Genomic DNA, 24,658 nt, shown 5'->3' with positions numbered 1-24,658 from the left:
CACTGGGAAACTGATAGACAGCAAAATGTAGAGGATAAGCAGATATTTGGTTTTGCTTTTCTGCACTGAGTATAATCAGTAGTTTAAGAAACACCATATTTCTCCTTTAACTAGTTTAACCCTCCGAATCGCAAAATAACCCAGTGGGTTTGAAAGGTATGTTCTTTTTTTTTTAAAAGCTACCAATTATCCAAGCCATTAACTATCAACACCAAAAAAACATCCCTTAAAATCGTGACATAATAAAAAAAATTAAAAAATACATTTATTCTGTGTCTCATTCAAAAATTGACAAAACAATGTGTTTGCTTGAACCAGATTCTGTAAAAAACAAAACACATCTGCATCACTTGGTTCAACTGAAAAACTATTAGTGACTCATCTATGACCAACAGCTATTCAGGGACTTTTCAGCTGAATTGGGTTGAACTGCAGACTGTTTTTACACAGGGCAGATAGGAAACAAGTAAGGAAAGTAAAATATACACTAGTAGTCAAAAGTTTGGACACACCTTCTCATTTAATGGGTTTCCTTTATTTTCATGACTGTTTACATTGTAGATTCTCATTGAAGGCATCAAAACTTTGAATGAACACATATGGAACAAGAAAAGCACTCAGAGAGAGCAGTACTCCACCAAGGTTGCTCAGTTATTGTAAAAAAAATTCCAACTGATAAGTCCCAATAAGTCCGCAGTGGTTGATTTGTAGTAGGATCGCAATCATGTGATGGTCAGCAGTCAGCTGACGTAGTGTTCACTTGTTGTCATAGTTACAGTGACACCGTGTCGCTACCTCGCAACGATACAGAAATCTTTAACAAATCTGTGGATCCAGACTATAAGCTGCATCGCTGCCAAAATCTAATCACTTGGTCCTTGTGTCATTTCTGACCTTCTTTGGAAATTTCATCCAAATCCGTTATTCTGATTTTGAGTAATGCTGCTCACAGACTGACAAACGTACGCCGATCGTCACATAACTCCGCCGCACTCCTTGGCAGAGTGATTATGTTGTAATCAAAAAAGTGTGAATAAGTCAAAACATGTTTTGTATTTTAGATTCTTCAAAACAGCCATTCTTTGCTCTGATTACTGCTTTGCACACTCTTGGCTTTTTCTCAATGAGCTTCATGTAGATAACACATTGAGCCACAATTTTTCTAGTATTAGTAACACCTCTAGGCATTTGCAAAAATGTTGTACGTGTTTATTGTAGTCTTTTTTTATTTTTATTTTTTTCAAATGTTGTACAATAAATATTCAACAACTTTCACCTCTTTTATGATTTAAGGCATTCTAACTTTGTTATGCTGCACAAAATGCATTTTTTTAGCTTCCTCTGCTTCTTGCCATGGTTGTGCTGTTTCCATAAGGGTTCAGGAATTATACTGGACTGAAAAATTTGCCTACAGCAAGAAAAAATGTGACGGGGACAAAAGAAAAAAAACATCCAGAAAATGCCAGGGGTTCAGAGAGTTCTAAACCTAATCCGATATTCCTCTTACCTGTGGTCAGGATGGCAGAGCAGGGATCGGATGGGGACATGCACAGGTTGTTATGGACCCTGCGACCACACCGCCTGCCATTTCTCTGCACCGCTGTCAGCTCCGGCGCCTTTACCTCTCTCCTGCCATGACAGCGGTGGAGACCCAGGGAGACAAACATCAGAGAGAAAGACAGAAACTGTCAGAGGAGTGTGAGAAAGAAAAACAGAAATTGAAAGTACAGCAGAGGGAGGTTAGTCACATGGGGGGAGAAGAAGAGGACATGGAATGAAACAAGGGAGGAAATAGAGAAGAATGGGCAAAGAGCAATACAGGAAGAGAAAGGCAGGGAGGTGAAGAAGGATGCATTAATAATTGATTTCAATCAGAAACTGAGAGAGGTTAATGTGTGTTGCAGTAGACAGTTGATGGTGCACAAGAACCACAGATGGGCAGCAAGTGTCTAGAATAGAGGTGAAAACACTGAGTGACAGGCCGGACAGACACCAGAGCTTATTACCCCACAGGCAGGGATGTAGGGAGGATGGACACTTACACACTCCCACAAACACACGAATGTACACACTCTGTTGTAGACGGAAAAGTGTTTGCTGTGTTAAATACTGAGTGTCAAGGGCAGGATGAGTGAGACGTATTCAAACGGGTGCATGTGTGTCTGAATGCTTTTATTTTACTTGTGTGTGTGTGACTCTGTGCACGCAAATGCCTGTGCAGATTTGTTTGGTGTGTGTCAAGTCTCTCCCCCCCCTTTGCTGTGTCTTTGTGTGTGCATGCTAATGTGTGTGTGTGTGTGTGTGTGTGTGTGTGTGTGTGTGTGCGCAACATCACGCTGACAGCACAGAGGGAGCGCATTGCCAGGAGGTTCTCATGCTGAGAACAGCCTGGAGCCCAAAGGCCACTGCAACAGCCATAAATGCACTGCAGTGAAGTGAAGGAGAGAGAAATAAGCTGTTTGTTGCTTAACGCAGTGTGTCTCTACTTCTGCCACTCCCCACACTCACACTTTCACTTAGTCTGTCCAAAATCTATATCTGTTTGAACAATCTTGAAAGAGTCATTTGTGGCCTAAAAGCTCCTCATCACGGCCCTTTGTACTTTGTACGCCTCCTCTCTCCTTTTTTTTCAATACATCTTAGACTCTCTGCACCATTCTCTTATTCGTGTACGTCTTGAATTCATCTTTGCTTTCTCTTTCTCTGTGAATCCCTTTCTCTATATGTCATTGCAACCCTTGTCATCCTTTCTCCTTCTCCTCCCATCTGCCTCCCCCAGTCCCCTCTCAATAATTCACCTTGGCTATAATCGCCCTATTATTTCCAATAATTCCAGTGTGGCACCCAGAGGGGAGAGAGGAGCGAGCTACTGAGCCCTGATGCATGCAGTTCAACAGACAATCCCAGCTGCAAGTTGTGCTGCCAAACTGCTTAGGCATGAAAAATGCAGAGAGTAGGCTTGATATTTCACATATTAACAGTCAGTGGGGTGAGAGTGTTTGAAAGTCATCCGTCATTATCTTGACCGGTGCTGCTACATTTCTGCTCATTAAATGCCTGTGATGGATTGTTTTTTTCTGAATGTCTTCTATATTAACTTTCATGCATCAAAGAAATGAGGATCAGATCAAAGCTGAGATCTCCGATGAAGTACAACTATCCAAATGTTCCAATTACAGAGAAAGTCTAAAGTTCAGGTTTTGCATAGCAAAAAATTTGCAGTTGATACCTTTGCATATAATGACTCATACATTGTGAATACCCAAAATCATAAATCGATGACAGAAATTTAGATCTGTTTTTATTCAGTGAGCTCCATTTACTTTTAGGTGAAGCCTTATGGTCTTTGATACAAATTGAATTTCAAACAGTCTGCCTATTAGTGAGGTGACTGTTTGAATGACTGTGAGAATGTAGTGAATTCAAAGCTTTGTGCTTATAGACATACCTTGAAAGAAAGACATCAGAGGTAGTGCTGATTAGTTGAATTTCCTTAGTGCTCTGATCAGTGATAACTTCGCTGACATTTTCTTTTAATAGCATGAAGGTGGTGCTGAAAATTTACTGTGGGGCTGCTTTTATGTTGATACTTTTGAAGAATGACATGCAGGCATATTTATATTTAGTATTTTTGCAGTGGTGATTGTGACGCGACAATGCTGTAGATGGATTTCTTAGAAGAGGCACTATAAAGTAAGCTGTACAACTGACTGACAGTCCTCAAAGAACTGGTCCAAAAGCTGCTCCAAACAGACCATTAAATGGTGTCCTTTCAAATCCAGTTGTCAACATGAATATAAAATTGAAGAATAGTATATTATAGTGCAGTTTATTAAGGCAGTCTAAGATCTGGCAGATGATTCCTCCAGTCTGTGTGCTGTCATGTTTCACCTCCAGCTAACCTCCAGCTTATATAAAGTACTACACAGCGCTATGCAGAATGTATAAGTAGAGGCACTTCCTCTGCTCAATCCATTACATTCCTACTGCAGAGAGTTTAACAAGTTGTCAAACCTAAGCCACCTTACGTGTTCACACCTACATATGTGAGTCCTAATTAACTTATATGCAGCATAGATAGGAATGACATATTTTTCTCTTCCACAACAGCAAAAAATTCCTGACTGCATTTCAAAACAACTCATATGAAATGTTCTCTGCCTATTCTGCCCCCATAGTTCAAGTAAAATTATTTACGATTAATAAATTACAGAAAAAATAACGCGTAAAAAAACAAAAAAAAACAAACGTATTTTTCAGTTCCCTAATTTCTGGCACACTGGTAACACTGATGCACACTCCAGCCCAGTAGGTGGCGGTAATGCATCTAAAGTCTGTTTGTCTGACTTATTCTGTCAAATATTGCTATTTGACAAAAATGCGATTAATCGCGATTAATTAACGACAAAGCCTCTAATTAATTAGATACATTTTTAAAATCGCGTCCCACCACTAAAAATTACATTTATGATTAGAAACAAGAAAGACTATTAGCATTAGTATAGAGATACCATGTTTATAGTTATAGTAAGATCACCATAATTGTTTTTCAAAGGCTATGTAGTAGAATACAAACTACTTGTTGCTTTGACCCTGAATATACCTAGAGGTATTATTTTCTCCTGCTACATGGTCATAACTGTGACCTGCCAGCCATTTAGAGCACTTGTCAGCCAACAGTGCTCCATCTAAGCATTGTCAAAGACCATAATATAGCACAGATTATGTGTTGTACTGGGACAAACAACACTAATGCTGTGTGTCATGCTGGAGTACTAACGGGGCGGGGCTGCTCTGCTCTTCCACTGCCTCCATGGCACACTGCAGGGACCTCTGTAGAGACAGCAGCTGACTGGACGTCTCTCTGAGCATGAACCTGGTTACAAACTGGCCCAACACGCTGGAACCCTGGTACTCCTGAGAGAAAGAGACACACAGAACGAGAGGTTAAAGCACCAGACAGAAACTAACAAGCCAATAAAAGCAGCTCGGAGACACAACGGACCACACAGATGCGGAGAGGGGAGATGATTTGATAGGTTGTCCAAAACAATGGCAGGAACTTGTGAAATGTGTGGCAGCAGCAATTAAATGGGCCAATTAATTCACTGAACACGTATATTATTCAGCACCGCATATAAAAATTCCAAGGTGGAAGAACTTTAATAGGAGACGTAATTGCCGCTCAAGTCCCCAAACACGAATGTGATTACACATTCTCTGAGGAGTCGTATTCACCCGCTGTGCTAATGAAGTAACAATGCAGAGCTCCTTTTCAAAACTTATGATGACAAGTGGCCCCCACTGAAAGAGCATCATGGGATTAGCAGTCCAGAGCACCGACAGACCACAGCTGCTAACTAGTGATTGTCCAAACCTCTGAGGAGTTCCCCACTTCGACAGCTATAAAGAAGAGCCAGAACAGAGGAGCAAGGTGATCTAATTAAAACAGGATGCATAATTATTCCAAACACATCTCCTCCCCTCCTCTCATTTAACAAGCATGGCTGTTTTCTGCTCCAGTACAATACAAATCTCTGATTTGAGGTTACCTCAAAAAAGTCTCGAGGCAGTATTAAAATATCTTGTCAGCTGCAACTGAATAATGAGCGGGCAAAATTTTTGCTCATTAATCGCTGAAATTTTTACAAGACACACTGCAATATTTGGGAACTTGAGAGGATCATTTCATGTATTTGTTACACGATGCAAATTCACAGGCAGACGCTCATTTTTCTACTGAGTGAAAACTATTTGAATAAAACTTAAGAGAATGTTTTGACATTCTTTTTCAATTAGATAAGAAGGCTGATAGAACTCTCAACATGAAGATGTAGCATCACTCTGCCTGAAGATTTCTCACTGGACACCGTTATGGGACACACCATTGCCTGCTGTATGAAAAAACTGGTTTGCCCTCAGCGTCAGCGAGGAGAATCAGCATCTGCTTTTACATATTCATGGAGCTACTCCACAAAAGCTGCACCCAAACCTTTCAGCCCTGCACTGTGTTAGCGACCATTGCACCTTCTCAAACACATGCATGGGACCATCTTCTGCTTTGCCACCGTGTACCATAATTGGAATGTGCTTCAACAAAACTTTAAGTTGACCTCATTAATACCATTGAGACGATTCCAAGGTTTAATTGCTGCACTTATTCATTGTAACTGTCAATTGGTTTTTATTGCTCTTATTCGTGCCATTTTATTTGTGTCACTGTTCATTTCTGTACGTTTTAGCACAGTTAAACTTTGTTTTTATCCTATGTAACAATATTTTACTTTTACTGCAATTCAGTTTCTAGTGTTGGCCGAAGCATCACTGAAAATGTGTTGTGTCCCTTAATGTGTTGTCAGAAAAACATATATCATATATGAGGCTACCACTAACAGTCGGTTAATTTAGTTCAGCCAGTGGATGGTAATGGGAAATAGCTGGGGGGAAGCATCTGGCCTTGTTCTGTAAGTAACAAAATGTAACTATTCTTAGTAATGACCATGAAAGGGAACAAACAAATAAGATAGTTACCATTAGACACAGTCAGGGGAGCTAAACTGACTATCTTCTAGCTATATAGTAGCTTCGTATTAACCTCATACAGATGAAAGCTATGTCAATCTTCCCTTTCAACTCTCAACAAGAATGCCAATATGTACACTTTCCAAAATGTCAAACTGTTCTCTTATATAAAGCATATTTTCATCTATGTAATGGGAATATGTATGGCTGGAGTCAGAGGCAGACTGTAATGTGGATATTCTGTGGATAGAAAATAGTCAAGGACAGCTGCTGCTGAACTGAGGTGGACAGATTAACTGGCTGAAACACTAATCAGCATCTTTGTCTCTGTGCAGCACCAGGAGCAGGAGAGGACCACAGGAGCTGGGCTGCAGGGAGGGTACACAGATCTGAAGATGTTCCTCGGGGCAGCAGAGGGCAAGTGGTAAGTAGAGGAAGCCAAGTAACCAGCTCTGGCTACATGTTGGCCCATTTATCACCGACTGCAGCTTTTGCACCAGTTAATAAATAACAACTGTGACATAATGCTTCATATGAGCCACATATGCTAGATATTATATCAGGGTTACTATGAATAAAATATGAAGTTATGATTGCAAAGAAAGAATTATTTAGTCTGCATAGAAAAGTAATCAGTTTTAAAAGACATCTATTCAGGTGTGTTTATTCAGAGTGAGAGAAAGAAACACATTGTTTATAAAAGCACCAAAGTGACATTTATTTATGGGTCTACCACATTTGTTATACTACTGTTTTAGCTTGTGTTGTACTGTTTGGTAAAATTAGGAGAAGAAACCTGCTGCATTTTGTTCATGGGCAGATTGCTGTTATATCCCAGCTTCCTTTGTTAATTCATCTCTTTTGGGAGACTTGGTGCAGTATTGGCTCCATCTGTGCTGTTGTCTGTGTGTTGGTGTTTCCTCTAATAGAAATGAATCAGGACTAAATTAAACTAAGGACATTTATAGCACAAACCCCTAACTTTGTGGACATATGTGTGTGTGCGTGCGCACTTGTATTACTCATATAACAGGGACCTATTCACACAGTCACGTTGTTGGGACCAACACAGCTTTTGGGGACTAAAAGTAAGTCACTATAATATAAATCATTACAACATTTTGAGGTGAAGACTTAGTTTGAAGTTAAGATAAGGATCAGGAAAAACCAAGTATGGTTGGAGTTAGGGATGGAAACATTTGCAACACAAGCAGGTGTTGCTTCTCAATGAAAAGCAACATGAGTTTTAACAACACAGAAGACCATCATAAGGAAAATGCATGCAAAACTAAATGGCTCATAACTAATTTTGTATTTTAGAGACAACAGTAGAAGTAATCATGCATTCTGTCGAAATCTTACCTCTTTAGTTTTATCCATGGCCTTCAAAATTGCAATATTCAGGCTCTCCAGAGCTGAAAGGACATTTAGGTACTCGCCAAGATGCTGAGAGAAGTAATCTAGCAGGAAACAGAAAGTAAACTGTCAGTATCAGTGCAGTGTCAGAACAATCAAAATCTTATATGTTGCCATGACAAATTCAAATGAAAAGGAGGCCATGACAAGAGCAGTGGTAAAAATACCTGCATTTTATTTTGTCAGCAAGAAGAGTTGGAAGAACTTGATGTCCATATCTGTATGCACTAATAACACACCATGCTATGAAGCTGATTTCACTGTTTCAATCATTTTAATCAACTAGTGTCAAAACTGTGGCTATTTCCTGCCAGAGTTCTTTGTTACTGTTCGTGATAGAAGCCTTGAGGAATCATTTCACACCAGATGTAGCCAACTACATAAAAGAAACTCCCACACATGTTAATACTTATTACACAAATGAGTTAACAGAACTGAGAAAACCATGTGTTTTTAAGTTTTTTAATGACTCACAATAAACGGCTGTGTAGGAAATGTTCTCCAAACCATTTTACTACCACATCAGTAAATCTTAATTAGTTCTGAATTCTTAATTAAAAACCTACTCTAACCGAAGAGTGCAGTCGAAAAGACGCACAGTCAACAATTGATAAGCACTACCCTTTCCACTTACAGATTCAAGTTGTTTAGCTGAATTTTATCCATTGAAACACAACATCAACGTCAAAAGAACACAACATGGTGACTTGTGTTCAGTGAACTACATCTGAGGTGAAAGGAGCATTCTGTTATGGAAAACGGTCAATTTCTCTTGACGTCAAATGGAAAAGATGCCATTCCCATCCAATAAATTATGGAGAAGTTTTATTCTGGGTACAACTGGTATTTACCCATCTCTGCTCTATTTCTTCACTTTATTCAGGCCATCTGACACACATGCATTTTTAAGATGATAAAAAAAAATAGGTCAGAATATCTGTGCCATATTTTTCCTCCATATTTACAGATCAGCGCTGCAGGTGGGTGGTGGTGTTGATGGTTGCAGTGCATCAAAAATATTTTTTCCATCAAAAAAAAAACCTATAGAAGATTCAAAGGCATAGAAAGCAAACAAGATGATTCTCCAAAATGTCAAAATTTTGGAAATTCTCCTTATTTGCTTTTTATGTGGATGAGAAGATGAAAACATTGATAACACTCTCAGGTCTGTAAATGTCAATATACACTACTGTTGAAAAGTTTGGGTTCACCCAGACAATCTCATGTTTTCCATGAAAACTCACACTTTTATCCATGTGCTAACATAACTGCACAAGTGTTTTCTAATCATCAATTAGCATTTCAACACCATTAGCTAACACAATGTAGCATTAGAACACAGGAGTGATGGTTGCTGGAAATGTTCCTCTGTACCTCTATGGAGATATTCAATTAACAATCAGCCATTTACAGCTAGAATAGTCATTTATCACATTAACAATGTCTTGACTGTATTACTGATTCATTTAATGTTATCTACATTGGAAAAAAAAAACGGCTTTTATTTAAAAAAAAAAAAAAAAAAGGACGTTTCTCAGTGACCCCAAACTTTTGAACGGTATTGTATGTACCACCAGCAGTAGGTTAGCTTAGCTTAGCACAAACGCTGGAAATAGAACAGCAGCCTGGTTCTAGGATCACCTTCAAATCCTACTATCTTGTTATAGTGATAGAGATTATCTACCTGTTTTAGTTTAGCAAGTTTAATTTACACTAAAAAAGGCTTTATACTAGGATAACTATCTCTTAGATGTAAGTATAGCCAGATTAAAAAAAGGTGGTATTGATCTTTGGACTAAGTGCATTTCCAACAGTTTGAGCAGCTGCTTTAAAGTTTTCTACACAAATCATCTAGATATAGGAATGTGCAGACAGAGCCAGCACTTATGTTGGTGAACTTTACAGAAATTCACATACTGTGACACATTAAATTAGACAAAGCACTAACCTGATAGCTTGTCAGTGTCCAGATTGCTGCAGGGCAGAGCACAAGAGGAGATAAATGGGGAAAGTTAATTAGACAAATTTAAAGTCATGCTGCTCTCCATTTCTGCTTGACAGATTTTGTGGCTCTTAACTGTGCAGATATAAAAGTGTTAGCCCAAGGAAGAAACACACACACAGAGACACAGACACACACACAAGGCCTGTGTGTTAAAACCATACAAATCACTATGTTAGCACAACCTATTATCTTGTTAATTTAAATACAAGCTGCCTGTTTGCATTCTGTCAAGCTTTAAAAACATGAGGACTACATATTAATGCAGTTGTACTGATCTTTTTTCTGGCTGTACAAACACTGAAATCAATACTTCTTTCTTTACCAGTCAGAAATTTGAAGGCTAAATTGTTCTCTGTCACAGTTTGATAAAGGCAGAACCATTACTATATAAAAACTTTCCCTGTTGCGTTAATGGCTTTTTTTTTAACAGGTCATTTGCTCTGTCTGGTGCAAACCACAAGTGAAGCTGGTTAATGGCTGAGTTATTAAAAGCAATAACAGCACATATATTTTTGCCAGTCCTAAATTTGCATGTTGATGGTGACAGGAGTGCTCCAGGCTTCTATCACAATCACCAAAGCGATTATTCCTTTCCATTTATAGTCACTTGAGAGAGAATATCCTTTGTGCTATGTAACTTTAAGCATTATCGCCAAAGCCAGGTTTTCGAAATGCTTTTATCTCCATCACCATATAATTAACAGTATTGATATTCAAAACAGGAAAGATCTTTAATTAGACATCAGAGCTCAGCTCACGGCAACTGCCTCAAAGCTTGGAGGCCGGTTAGAGAAGACTCGAGGCTATTGTGTCACATCAGTGATAGTCGTCGTCAAACAGCATGTCCAAAAGCAATTTTTCACACAACGATGGAAGGACTGGCACCACAACAAAAAAATAAATGCTGAATTGTTATTGTGGCCAAACACTGCTCACTCTATTAGTTAGGTATAAAAACAGAAATTGAATACAAAGTCATCTTAAAAACATCAATGCATGTCTGTGCGTGTATGCTCGGGGTCATTTAGGCTTTGGAGTGGTTCACCAATCAGAGTGTTTTTATTAGAATACCTGAGCTTATGCAAACTGTTTGGCAGCCAAGTTAAGAAGCTTTGTTTAGCCTCCCAAAGTTGACACAGTGCAAAGAGGCGTGAAGGGAAAAAGGTACAAAATATCTCATGAATACAAATCCTTAACCTGCTAAATACAATATTAGAACAACGGATTTAGATAGCAGGCAGGAATTTAAAATAATTACAAATCCTATGACAATGGAGAAAGTCTTTTTCTCTGTGGCTGCACAGAGTTAAACGCTCACTCCAGAGCAGTGATTTTAGCTGCTACCCTGAGGCTGATTTCTGTGATTGCGATTTCAGAGAAGTGGGTTTTGAAGTGGCTGATGTACTCGGCAGTATTTTAAGCCCAAAGGAGTGGGGTAAACACTAATTCAGCCAGCATGACTTTGGCTGCAGGGCTCTTTTTTTTTTAAACCGAAGACCTTCCTCCAACTGTGAGACGTTTAGCCTGTAACTGATGGCTTGAAAGGAACATTTTAACTCTGCCTTTAAGCTCCAGACACATTTTGCTCCATCTTTTATTTTAAAACTGTTAAAGGAGAAGTTGAAAAATACTGTGAAGTCATTTAATACAGAACTTGGAGAAACAAATCAAAAAAGGGGGGCAATCAGTCATTTCTCACCATGATGGATTAAAAAACTCACTTATTCTGTCGGCCGTCTATGGAATAGAAAAGCTCCTGCAGCTCCTCGGTAGTCAGGATCCCATCAGCAAAGTAAGCATTGAACTCTTCAAATGACAACTTGCCATCATCTGAAACAGGAAGGACATTAAGGCTTTCATTATGGCACAGACACAATAATGGCCTACAGAGTGTTATGAGAATTATTTCCAGTGAATTCCAGAGAGTCCTCATGTATTTCAGAACATGTGCAGCCACGTCTACATGATTCACCTATTAATGCACTGGCTGCTTAATTCCCTGCAAGCTGTCGTACCAAGAGCCCTTCTGTGTCCGTCTTTTCTGACTGTGGTGTCACAGCACACTCATCTTACAATCTCATGACCGCAATCTCATTTCCATCCACATCTTTGTTACCTCGTTCATTCATCTATTTCGCTGTGGTTGTAGAAAGTCAGGACTGTACTGTCACTACTTACAGGGCTGCATGTAACTCTTATTGATTAGTCTGCTGATTATTTTTTATAACAAATCGATTAGTTTCTACTGTAAGGAACGATAATATTCTGGCAACTGAGGTACAAAAAATACTTTAGAATGAAAAATGAGTATTTCATAAAAAATATCTATATTTTTTCCATAAATAAAAGTCATTTTCTAGTCTTGCATTGGGTTATGTTTGTTTTTTAAAAAGTGTTTAAGGACGCTTACATGTGTAATTATACAACACATCTCTCATTTAGCAAACAAATCAATGTGAGAAAGATTGAAAATCATTAAAGACTCCTGTTTCACTTCCAGTGCAATATTTCAACTTCATGTGTAGTACCTAAATAGCAATGTGCAATATTGTAATTTAAATTATATTCTAATTTATTACCCTGGTTTCAGCAAATCTATGTCTTTTTTACACAATACTTCTTATACTTATAGCATTTTAATTTAGAATTTCTAAGATTTAGATTTGGGTATTTATTGTCTTACTGTCTGTTGCTGAGTACTGCAACTCTATTCACCACATCAAATTACTTGTGAGTGAACTCACTTTTTTCTGATTCTGATCTAATTGTTTTTTTTTCTTTTATCTGACACTAACTTTATTTAATTTTAGAATTATATTCACAGTATGAAACTTAAATTTAACAGCTTCATCTTAAATAAATGTGAAATGACATTAAATTTGCAAAATGTATTTTAACACGCATTTGATGTCAATATTTTATATTTTCTTCAAAAAAAAGAAAAGTTATGAAATGGAAGGAGACATAAATTCTTCTGTTCAATTCTGTTTTGTAATGTTATTGATATTTTGGTGTATGTCAAAAATACTGAAATAAATTAGTAAAATCAAAAGGAAACATTCTGAAATATTACAGATTTTTTTTGCAATGTAATCTACAAAATGTCAATTAACAATTAGACAAAACATGCAACATTTGAAAATCACCAGAATGTTTTCTTGATAAATTATTTAAATTACTAATAAATCTGCAAAATTATTTAAAATTAATTGATACATCAACGTTAAATAAACATTACGTATGCTGCGTGTGTCTGACAATGACAAACTCTGAAATAAAATTGTTTGCACAAAATATGAAATGAAATGAAAGTACAGATTGTCAGCAGATTGCAGTGTTCTCCTTCTGCTCCGACTAGTTAACTGGGAGCACAGCTTGTTGTGACAGACAATGCACAGAAAAACCAATAGCAGAAGATAAATAGTTTGGTTGTCATCTGTGAAGAAGTGTTCCTTCGTGAGTCTACGATCAATCTGTCTGCGGTACAGACGACAATCCGTCAGCAGTTAGCCTGCCAGAGAGAAACTGCTAGATGTTTTAATCCTCATAAAGGATGAACAGATTGATTGATTTCTATAGAGAAGATTCCTGATCTTTGACAGACATTCAGGCATTTTGGACGTACGCTGGAAGGAGTTAGGTACACAATTACTCAGTGTGACTGAAGAACAGACCAGAATGATCAGCAGTAAAATAGAGCCAAGACGGGCATAAGCACAAATGAGTACGACTGTGAAGTTTTAAATGAGGCAAACAGACTGGTTTTATCATAAAGAGTCAAACAAACAAAAGTGAAACAACCGTGTCACAACTGTGCACATTTTGAAGCTATCCCCATGAATTTATAATCTGATTCTGGTTCTAAACCCTCTAAGTTGCAGATGACTACTGGCTTCATAATTTATCTGAGTGATGTAACTCTGTCTACACAAAGACGAGGTAAAGTGAGAGCGGTTTAATATGCCGTGGAGTTCTGGTTGGCTGACTCAGCACTGCTTGTGAACACAAGGGCAAGTTTGAAGACCATCTGTTCCTCTGGAGCCTCTGACACTGCTCATCATCGCCTCTGACCAGAATATATAATGTTCAGGTCCAGACAATACATCCAACTCACCACTTGGTCCGTCTTTGCTTTTCAAGATAGAAGTCATATCTTCTCCAGTCGCAAAAACCAAACAATGCTTATTCTCGAACGGCAACACTTAAAGTAAAGGTTATTTCCATTTTCTCTAATTGCCTCTCTGCAAGAAATATAAACAACCTCATCACTGCAACAATCATTTCCGTGAGTTCTAAAAGAAATGGAATGAATGCATCATTTTGAACATGAAGCAGCAAATCAGCATCTTATAGAGAAATACAAATATACATAAAGTTACAAATCCAGCACTGCCACTGAGTATGCAGAATTTTAAATGCTGCTTACATTTGAATCAACACAGTCAGGCACTATTCTTTACCATTAGAGCTCTGGGTGACTTTGTACTGTAGAGACATCAAGGTTGTTTTTTTTTTCTTCTTTTGTCATTTTTGTGGCTTGTAGTTTTCAGGGAAAAAAATGCATACACTGGAGCAGCAGACTGAAGTGCCCTCGATACAAAACCAAGCACATTATGTTCTTCTGAAGGTAAAGTCTATACCCTTTAAATACAGATTCTACCTTGAGCATTTTTAGGACCCTACGTTCATGCCTTGCCGTCTAATTTCATTTATGTATTTTATACCTTTTATGCTTCATTTATGCAGCTTACTTATGCATTTTTACAGCATATGTACTTCTTCTACTAGATCTCTCAACATGTCTTCCGAGAGGAAGACACACACACTTTGGTGCTGTAAGGATTGAAGCTTCCAATCCTTACAGGGTTGGAAGCTTCCTATATTTAGAGTGCCAAACTAGACCGACAGCAGTAAGGCTCAGAAGTGACACCTCCATTTGATGGACTAATGATGACTACTGGCAGTCTCCTCTATTCATCCTGACAGTTCTGGGTTAAAGGTCTTCATTACAAAAGAGGATGACCGCCACAAATGCACAAGCCTTGGCCTAAATGTGTTCTACGTCTTCTATTAGAACAGAGTTTTATATGCTTTTGCAAAGGCTTTGAATTGATGTGAACAACATGCAGTAATTTCCCCTTTTTGCCCCATTTAGGAGACATGTGAGTCCTAAAAATGTAGATCTGCATGTCTGGATTAGAGCCATATTAGCAGCAATATATAAAATGAAAAGGACCTCAAGGGATGAGGGTGACAGCTTGCATCTAAAGATGGAATTATAATATCTGCAATCAGGTGGAGGGATTATGTGTATTATCTGGAGATTTTTACCTGTTGGTCTCTTGAATTCCAATTAATGCTTCCCTATATCTGTTGCATGCATCTCTTCATATAATATGAGCAATGCATGGAGGACAAGAGGAGAGAGAGGAAGTGATGCAAAACCTGTTCGCCAAATTAGACATTCTTGTTCAGTCAGGCCTTATTCTGAAGCCACATTAATCATTTATGAAGTGCTATACATTTGTCACGTTTGTCACTATTGGTTGTGCTGATCTGCACTCATTTGTGTCTTGCAGCTTTAGAGCAGAGTTTTTCAGCAGTGGGGTCAGGACCAAATGTGAGATCAGCTGATAAACAGAAAGGGTTGAGGGAAATTTCAAGAATTATTACAATAATGTACATTATTTCATGACAACTACAACAGTCCAACAAGTTTTTCCCCCAGTGCTTGCAAATGTTCGTGAATTGATATAGGGTAGGATTTAAAATAATATTTCTCCAGAGTGTATTTTTACTCCGCCAAAGAACGACGGAGTTATGTGACGAATGGCGTACATCTGTTTGTCTGCCTGTCTGTACACAACATTACTCAAAAACAGATTTGGATGAAATTTTCAGAGAAGCTCAGAAATTACACAAGGACTAATTGATTAGATTTTGGCAGAGATGCAGCTTATAGTCTGAATCCATGGATTTGTTAAAGATTTCTGTATCATTGTGAGATAGCAGCACGGCATCACTGTATGACAACAATGACAACAAGCGAACACTACATCGGCTGCCTGCTGATGATCACACGATTGCAATCCTACTACAAATCCACCACTGTGGACTTATCGGCACTTATCTGTCGGAAATGATAAAAGGAACAATTGATTAAATTGTGGGGGTGTTTCTGAGCTCCATCAATTCCCGTTGCCTGCTACATATTTAGGTCACACCATTTGGTATCCGTACATAATGTACACATGTATAACACACGCCTGTGCTCAGCACAAGGTCATTTTGTTTGTGGGTAGATCTGTTTTAAATGGCCACATTCTATGGTGCCGTGATTTCTGCCACAATTTTTTTAAATTAATGCCTGAACAGCCTCAGAGGAGTACTGCACTCTCTGAGTGCTTTTCTTGTCATCTCCAACCATAAGCATCAAAGTGTGCAATGTGCATTTTGACATACCAATACATGTAGAACAGCAACCATTAGATCTGTATATTTTTGCATACTGAAATGCATCAAGTATTTCAGTCATTAATCAAATGTTGTGGTTTATAAAAACACTGGGTGCACTAAAATGCCATTAACTTTTCATCCTCTTATAGTCTATTAAAGCAGCCACAGTAGTCAGTTACTGAACAGATTTCCAGCTGATACCTTTGAATAAATAAGACATTCATGCATGGCCCAACGGACTATACATTCTCTCAATCAGTCAATCACCACTCAAAATATGCACATGCAGGCCTCTATTATGAACGTGACTGTTACTCTCATGTTTCCAGATAATGTGATTTCACAGCAGCCATTCAAGAAACATTTTCAGAGAAGAGAAAATGAGTTCTGTGGTGAATAACTTCAATCATTGTCCACAAATGAATCATTCTCTCTATAAGCAAATGTTGTTGACCTCATTTACAGGAAACACAAGCTCTCTGAAACAAACAAAACACCTTCGATGCATTTTAAATTAGATGTGACACCATTTTCCTGTTCACAAAGTCATGAATTGCAACAAAATGTGCCTTTTGCATGTCTGGTGTTTTTCAATATAAAGACAAAAACAAGACATTAGAGTGAAGTATTATACTTTGGTGACGAGGTAGAATCATGATAAGTAAGGACATTATGAGACTCAACAATAACCATTTATCACTAAAGCAATTTTATCAGTACAGCTGTTTCCTTTCAAAACAATAAACTGAATCTATGTGGAGCACAGATGTGGCAAAGAATATTTGCAGCGCGGCGCAGCTAAGTGTGTAATATCTGCCTGTAAATTGAACCAAAGTCTAAACAGCTAAAGCTTCCACACAGCACACCGACATGCAAGAAATTCCATTATGACAGTGAAAGCGCTACATCATACTGAAGGTTGAGGCAAAAGCAATACTGTGCGGATGAAATGAACTGTAGAAAATAATATACTGCTATTATAAGCCGAATATAAATTGATTACAGAAAAAAAATACTATCAAATATGTATAACGAAAGCGAGAAAAATCGCTAAGGAATTTCAAGGTGAGAAAAATGTTCTCAAAGAAAGGGTGAGGCTGAAGAGGAGTGCAATTTCTATAACACAAAAGAATACAGACAGCTTGTGTATGGCTTTGTCTCCTTTGCAATTAGAAACAAGTCAGATTACTCTAAACAAAGCATTCACAAGATTAGAGTAAACAAGAACCGAGTACGAAACTGGGGACATTCGGTAAAGTAGGGCACAAAGTAGGCCACAGTCATATCTCTCCAAAGGTTAGTCCCATTCCAGACTCTCCTAAGTGGTTTATAAATTCTCCACGAATGCATCACAGCTTCAATAGCTGCTAGAATTACTAAGAGAGATGGGGTCTTGTTCCTTGATGGTAAACTCCAAAGCACCACTGTACATTCAAGCCACTACGGGTTCTGGTATACTTAGTATCAATGCTCTACTTAGGATGTGTTTCACCAGGCCATCTGTGAGGAAGTCTGAAGCTTCTTTTTTTTATTTTTCCGTATTCTAATTTAAGCACCGCATGCCACTTTTAGACCACATATCCGAGTGCTTCTAGATTCTCCACTAATGGTTTGAAGCTGACTGGTCTTTTCCTCCACACTGGAGCAGATGTCAGGACAGAAAAAAGTTTGTTAAAAGACAGAAGAGGAAATGACCTCTTCAGCTATCACACTGAAAAGTGTGTTGGAAATCTATATGGTTTTTCTGAATATCTGGAAAATGAACAAATACATTTTTCAGCAATGTCTTGTATTGTTTTTTTTTCACAGAAGGACACCAGTTTTAGTCGCTAAATGTTAAGTCTAATCAGACTGTGACAGTTGAACAATTAGGTTGTGAAACCATTGGGCTTAATGAAGATGACTGATTAACTGTCTTAATGATTTCATGCACACGATTGTAAAATCTGAACTGAAAATGAGATGGACCAAATATTTAACAGGCCTTTTCACATTCAGCTCTCTGATAACTTTTCCACTTCAGGGTCTACAAATTTGATTTTTCCAGAGGTTTTATCTGTACATATTCCATGTGCTTAATAATCGAGACCATAAGATGCAACTGAAAACCCCAGAAAAAAAACATACATGGACCCTGAGTTGGGGTTGTTTTGTCATTCTGCTCAAACCAGCTCTTCTCTTGTTTCATGCAGTAAGTTAATAAAAGGAAGAGATGAGATATTATACATATAAAATATATACTCATTACATTACTGTCAGCTGTAGACATCTTTTTAAATATTATTATTCAAGGCGTTCTGAAGATGCCACCTTTTTTTTTCATTACGTCCTCAGACTAATTCCAGTACCATTTATTTCTGAAGGTAATGAGCAGCAGATGTGGGAACGTACATTTTCCTTTTGTCTTAGTGGTTCTCCTTCCCCCTCCTTCTCCACCTTCAGTTCACTGATGACAGTCATCTCAGCTGAGCTCATTATAATAAAGCGGTGAATATATTTGTCTGGAAGCAACAGAACAATTCATCATGTACCAGGGACTGTTAAGGCTTGTTGAGAAGTAATTGTTGTTTGGAGATACGCTGATTACAGACCCTTTAAACACGGCGATGCCCCCACTGACGTACACTTCTTCTTGATTCGCTTTGGCACTTTATCTCACATGTTGTTCGAAAGACATAAATATGTCTTGGGCAGCATTTCCAGCCACAGCACTAGAAGAGATACTGTGAGAGGATGTTCAACTGGTCTGTTTGGGTCCTAAAAGGTTCTCCATGCTGACTCATTAGACTTCCATCTTTCCTGAATTTACCCACCTTCTATTTCAATATATCTTGTACCATCACAATAAACCAGGAAAGATGTTGCATGCTGGCACAGTGGCTTGGTGGTTAACACTGTCGCCTTGCAGCTAGAAGATCCACAGTTCACGTCCGAGCCTGGGATCTTTCAGCATGGAGTTTGTATGTTCTTTTTGTGCATGCTTGGGTTTTCTCCAACTTCTCCGGCTTCCTCCCACAGTCCAAAAAACATGCTAAAGTTAATTGGTCATTCTAAGTTTTCCATAGGTGTGAATGTGAGTGTGATTGTATGTTTGTATATGTGGCCCTGTGATAGACTGGTGACCTGTCCATGGTGTCACCTGCCTTCAACCTAAGTCAGCTGGGATAGTCTCCAGCCCCCTGTGACCCTAATAAGGATTAAGTGGTGTTTAGACAATGGATGGATGGATGTTGCATGTAAAATATACCTTTCTCTGAGTCAGTTATTGCCTGATGTCACTCATTCTTTCCTGTCCAACGACAAACTTCAGGTATCAGTTTCACTAAATTGAGGACAAAGGATATCTCTTTGAACTAAACAGTATCAGCCCATGATGTAACACAGCCACACACTCAAGAAAGAAAACTTTTTTGAGTTTTAATATTAATCAAACAATACCTTCTGCATAACACACAGCTTCGGTTCATTCTCATTTCCTACAACTTGTTCAGTGCAGCGAAGTAAGGACAGCTGCTCGTGTAAAATTTGATGAGGCAGCTTGAGGGCAAGTGGGTACAACAAAAAGTAATTTCATTACAATACAACTCCAAGAATGAATTTAACATCCCAGAGTGATGTTATATGGCAGTGTAAGAGCATCCGGGGCTTCCTGTGACAGAAGCTACAGCAAACCCTTGTAATGCCTCTATTTGGTTTGATTGCTTTGACTTACTTACTTGCAGTGCTCTGAAGGCTTTTGTACACTGCAGTAAAAAATCATCTTACAGGGTCATAAATCTGACGCTGTGCAAGACAGGATCAATGAAATTTAGGTAGCAATCAGGCTTCCAGGCAAACTAGATATGATATCGGGAAACTTTAGAGTTCTATTAGACTTTGCAGTGAATATTGAGTGAATAGTCTTGTGCAATGCATTGTGTGTATCTATACACTACCATTCAAAAGTTTGGGGTCACTTAGAAATTATGATCCCTGTTCCAGCTCCTGCCTTTCTTTCTCCTTCCTCTTTTCTTCCTTCTCCCTCCTTCTTCATGTCTTTGTCATCTGTCTCTTTTGTATTTCTGTCTCTCATCCTGTCATCTCTCTCCCTGTTGTCTCTCTGTCCTTGTCTTGTCCCTCTGGCTCCCTCTGTTTGTGTCTGTTGGTCTCTGCATCTGTCTGTCTGCCTCCCTTGTCTCACTCACCTGTCTGCACTTTGCTGATTGCTGTAATGCACATCAGCTGCAGTAATTAGTTCACTCCATTCACCTGTTCTCCACCTCACCTCCACCTATTTAAGCTCTGTGCTTTCATTCGCTCCCCGCTGGATCATCGACTCACATTCTGTCACAGACTCTGTTTTGCTCCGACCAGCCTTCTGTCTGCCAGTTTTGTTCCCCCACTAACTTCTGGAATATCTCCATAGGGGTACAGAGGAACATTTCCAGCAACCATCACTCCTGTGTTCTAATGCTACATTGTGTTAGCTAATGGTGTTGAAAGGCTAATTGATGATTAGAAAAGCCTTGTGCAATTATGTTAGCACATGAATAAAAGTGTGAGTTTTCATGGAAAACATGAAACTGAATGGGTGGCGACAAACTTTTGAATGATAGTGTGAATGCAGAAAAGAAAAACTTCACTTAAACAAATTACTGCATGTATCTATATATCTATATAAGTACACCATCTGTGACATATAATCAACAGAGTCGTATATGCATACATGTATGTCTTTAGGAGGTTGGCTCTGGCTAAAAATACTCCAGTGTTCATGCATGGCTCAGGTAAAAGGTGTGAAATACATGACTGTTTATGACAAAAACCAAAGGTCCCTGTGTGTTTACAAGTGTCGAAACATGAAGAACCTTTTAGAAAAGCAAAGGAATTTTCATGCACTTGCTAATGAAGTTGTTGGTAGAAAAAAATAACTTGGCTCTTCCTGCGTTAACATGATTCACATTAATATGTAAACAGCACCCAGTCATCTGTGTTGACACTGGCTGAGAGGTGCTTTATTTTGTGTGACACATTCTTCCAGTCTTGGCTATAATCCAGAATCTTAGAATTGTTTTAATTGGGGGGAAAAAAACTTGTTCAAGCATGAAGAAGAAAGGAGCTTCACTTGAAGAGTCATTCATGCAAATCCCTTTCTTTTTCCCTGCCCAGATCGGCTGAGGGATAATGAAAAGTGGAAGGATGTGGGGGGAAAAACAAGTATGAATTGTGACAAATTATTCATCAACAAGCATATTATGTGCTGTTTACTCACCGTTTTTGTCTGCTCTGCGGAAAATCTGGAAAAAAAAGAGGGGGAGGGAGGCAGTTATTACTTCTAGCCAAACATCACTGAAGGGATTCTTGCAATAAGATGATCACAAATCCTGGCAAAAAGATGTTTGACGTCTGCGGTTCATTTGTCCTGCTGTACTGAACAGAAAGATCACGAGAACAAGGACATTTAGAAAAGACTGTTGTGCTCTAAGTGTGACTCATGTTAGGTTCAATGCCAACTGATATAAGTCAGTTCTAAAATAACTAAGAATTATCACTAAGTAAATAGTGATTTCAGAAGCTGAGTCATTATCTTGCAGGTGCTTCCATCACAAAAACTGCTCAAATTCTACCTACACAGACCAACTTCATTAATAGTTGGTTTGGGCAACTTCATGGTTTATGTTTAATTTGTTTGAACAAAGCCTGGTCTGATTTAATGTTACTTGGTTGGATGTAATGGATGACAATAACAGAACTGTTGTGGCTACAAAAGGCAATGTGTTTTTGGTGGGTTATAAATATTTTTGTTGATTATAATGTATGCATTAATATGAAGGAGCTGTTGCCAAGGTAACAACTAATGGGAACTCCAAACATCAGTCGCCGCTACTCTGCGATCTGCTTCTGTTGCAGCTCACTGATTTCGCTGGCAGGTGGCTTCGCCTGCACTGCAAGTGCAAACACCACACCCACCACTCCAGTCTCCAGCGTCGTGATTCATTTTGATGCTTTAACACGCCACGTCAGGAAAGGCACAGGCTAAATAACACTTCTGCAGCCATGTTATTATATACACTTCAACATAGCCACCATGTTTTTAATTACGCCGATGCTTTTCCTGACGATGACAAGTCAAAATGTCTGCTGTGAAAAAAAAGGCCTACTTCAGCTGCTGCCAGCTGCTGTTGCATCTGCTAACTACTTCTTGCTGGCACAGGGCCGCTGCTGCATTTAAACTTTAATACCCAAATCATATTGGGTTTAACCTGAATCATGAATTATCAGGTTAACTTGTAATCGTAACAATGTTGCACAGTATACAGACAGCCCTGTACAATCACATTAGGTTTGGCTCCTTTCATTCTATTCCCAATGGGGGACTCTGCGAAGGTTTATAATTAGCAGAAGAAGCTGCTGCACTTAAGTCAGTTGTATTTGCTCTAACAGCAGCTATAATGAGGGTGTTTCTGAACGAATAGAGGATAAATGAGCACAAAAATATCAACAGTTTTAATACAAACATAGTGTATGCTTCAAAAAGCTCTTTTAGCTGGTATGAACACGGTTTATTTAACTTCAACTTATGCATTAGGACCATGCATTTATGTAAATAATCGAAAACCTGAACCTCTGAGAAATTAGGAATATGACACACACGACTGCAGGACTGTTTCACATTTGCAAATTGCCAAAACATGCTTTTATGAATCTGTTTTTTCTTGCTGCTGAGAAATTCACAGTGTGATCAATCTTCTGATTGTGTGACTGGCCGGGAGTTGGCAGGGGCTACTGCAGTAATTGTTATGGAGTCTCAAAATGCTAAAAAGCCTATTTGGAATAGAGGTTTCAATATTCACAAGCACCAACAACAACAACTGCATAATGAATCCTGTCTTCAAGGCAGAAAATAACAAACTAGCTTGACACACATCAGCTGAAATCAACAGACTACAGTATGGATGAGTCACTGACACTGGGAAAGTCATTTGTTAGCTGACATGAAAGAAGACACAAGGCCACACAATATGGCTTATAGCTGACCATATAAAGTGTTAGTCAGCTGCTGGCAGCCTTGAGAAAAAGAACTGCTGCCAACTGTGGAAAATTCCAGTTGGTCATATTAGTTGTTATTTAGTCTAATAGGAACTTTATTGCCCAGAAACTAGAAACTGAACCGTCTGGCTTCAGCACACAGCATAAATTACAGTAAAACCCAAACAATTAGGAGCACACATGAACAGTACATCAATCACAGAAGGATTTTAAGTGATGTCTTGTACAACATGGAGCAACAATAAACCTGGTGAATAAAATGATGTAAATGGCTACAATTATAATAAAAAAGCAGGTGAAACAAAGATACAAACTCCAGTGTGTCCACAAGTCCACTGTTCACATAGATGTGTTTCAAAAGGTTTAAATTTGAAATTGTGAAATCTGAGTTAGCATGGAAAAGAGGAAACCTCACACTATACTTTAAAAAAAAAACACCATTTAGTTTAACTTATGTCATGCTATGAACATTTTTTAAAAATGTATTAATTAAGCACCTCATTTCTTAAATTAGAATTCAAACACAACCATAACACATTTAAAATCTATAATTTGTGCATGAATGTGTTTCTGCATTTGATTGTTCACCTGTATGCAACATACTTATCATCCAGAAGCACAAAATACAATTCCCTCATGAATAGATTTTTCAAATAGGCTATGCAATGAAAATGGTACATCTGTGGTCCGTGCTATATCTGTTCTGCTCCCTCAGTCATTTGTTTCCATTGTTAGGAAGCTGTCAGGACTGACATGCTTGTCAGTTTTGACCCATAGGTTATTAATAATAGCAGAACGTGACCCTCTCTTTCATTTTCTGCAGGTCAGCATGCTCGAGGTCTGCAAATCTGCCTCTCTGCAGCCTCAATCTTGACTTCTAACAAGAGCCAGGCCATTTCAGACCACTTCACTATGCACTCACTGCTCCATTTTTGATTCATCTGTCCAGACCCGAAAGTCAAGCTGCAAACTGCTCTCTATGTTAATGGGTTAAAATAAAATGCATGTTTTTATTAAACGATGGTCTGCCATTCTGAACCCTCTTCATTTATTACATGAATGTGCAATTTTTGATACTTTCCTGTACAGTAAATCTTCCTTTCTCTTTTGGCCAGCGGTTTGTACTTTCTTTCCTTTGTCTAACCAACATGTCCCCCCCTGCTTGATTCAGCTGAGGTAGTGTTAAACTTGTTTGTTGTTTAGCTCTGTCTTTGGGTTCTCTGTGTCAGG

At 38.5% G+C, this 24,658-nt stretch overlaps 1 protein-coding gene and 1 long non-coding RNA gene across 2 annotated transcripts in view; one reads left to right on the top strand and one right to left on the bottom strand.

Moving 5' to 3' along the window:
- The window catches only part of LOC111576255 (uncharacterized), a 47,614-nt gene extending 23,092 nt beyond the window's left edge, over positions 1-24,522 (top strand). The window contains exons 3-4 of the long non-coding RNA XR_002746805.3: positions 6,858-6,946; positions 24,252-24,522. This is a non-coding gene — a long non-coding RNA (uncharacterized LOC111576255). The remainder of the gene's footprint in view (positions 1-6,857; positions 6,947-24,251) is intronic.
- The window catches only part of necab3 (N-terminal EF-hand calcium binding protein 3), a 41,059-nt gene that overhangs the window by 14,030 nt on the left and 2,371 nt on the right, over positions 1-24,658 (bottom strand). The window contains exons 2-7 of the mRNA XM_023281842.3: positions 21,651-21,675; positions 11,665-11,773; positions 9,887-9,912; positions 7,885-7,982; positions 4,781-4,917; positions 1,508-1,629 (exon numbers count right to left, since the gene is read on the bottom strand). Coding sequence (XP_023137610.1) covers positions 1,508-1,629; positions 4,781-4,917; positions 7,885-7,982; positions 9,887-9,912; positions 11,665-11,773; positions 21,651-21,675 — 517 coding nt within the window. The remainder of the gene's footprint in view (positions 1-1,507; positions 1,630-4,780; positions 4,918-7,884; positions 7,983-9,886; positions 9,913-11,664; positions 11,774-21,650; positions 21,676-24,658) is intronic.

Source organism: Amphiprion ocellaris, chromosome 5 (assembly GCF_022539595.1).
Source record: "Amphiprion ocellaris isolate individual 3 ecotype Okinawa chromosome 5, ASM2253959v1, whole genome shotgun sequence".
In the NCBI taxonomy this organism is placed as follows: domain Eukaryota; kingdom Metazoa; phylum Chordata; class Actinopteri; family Pomacentridae; genus Amphiprion; species Amphiprion ocellaris.
Note: the sequence above shows the minus strand (reverse complement) of the source record. Positions and strands in the feature narration are given on the sequence as shown.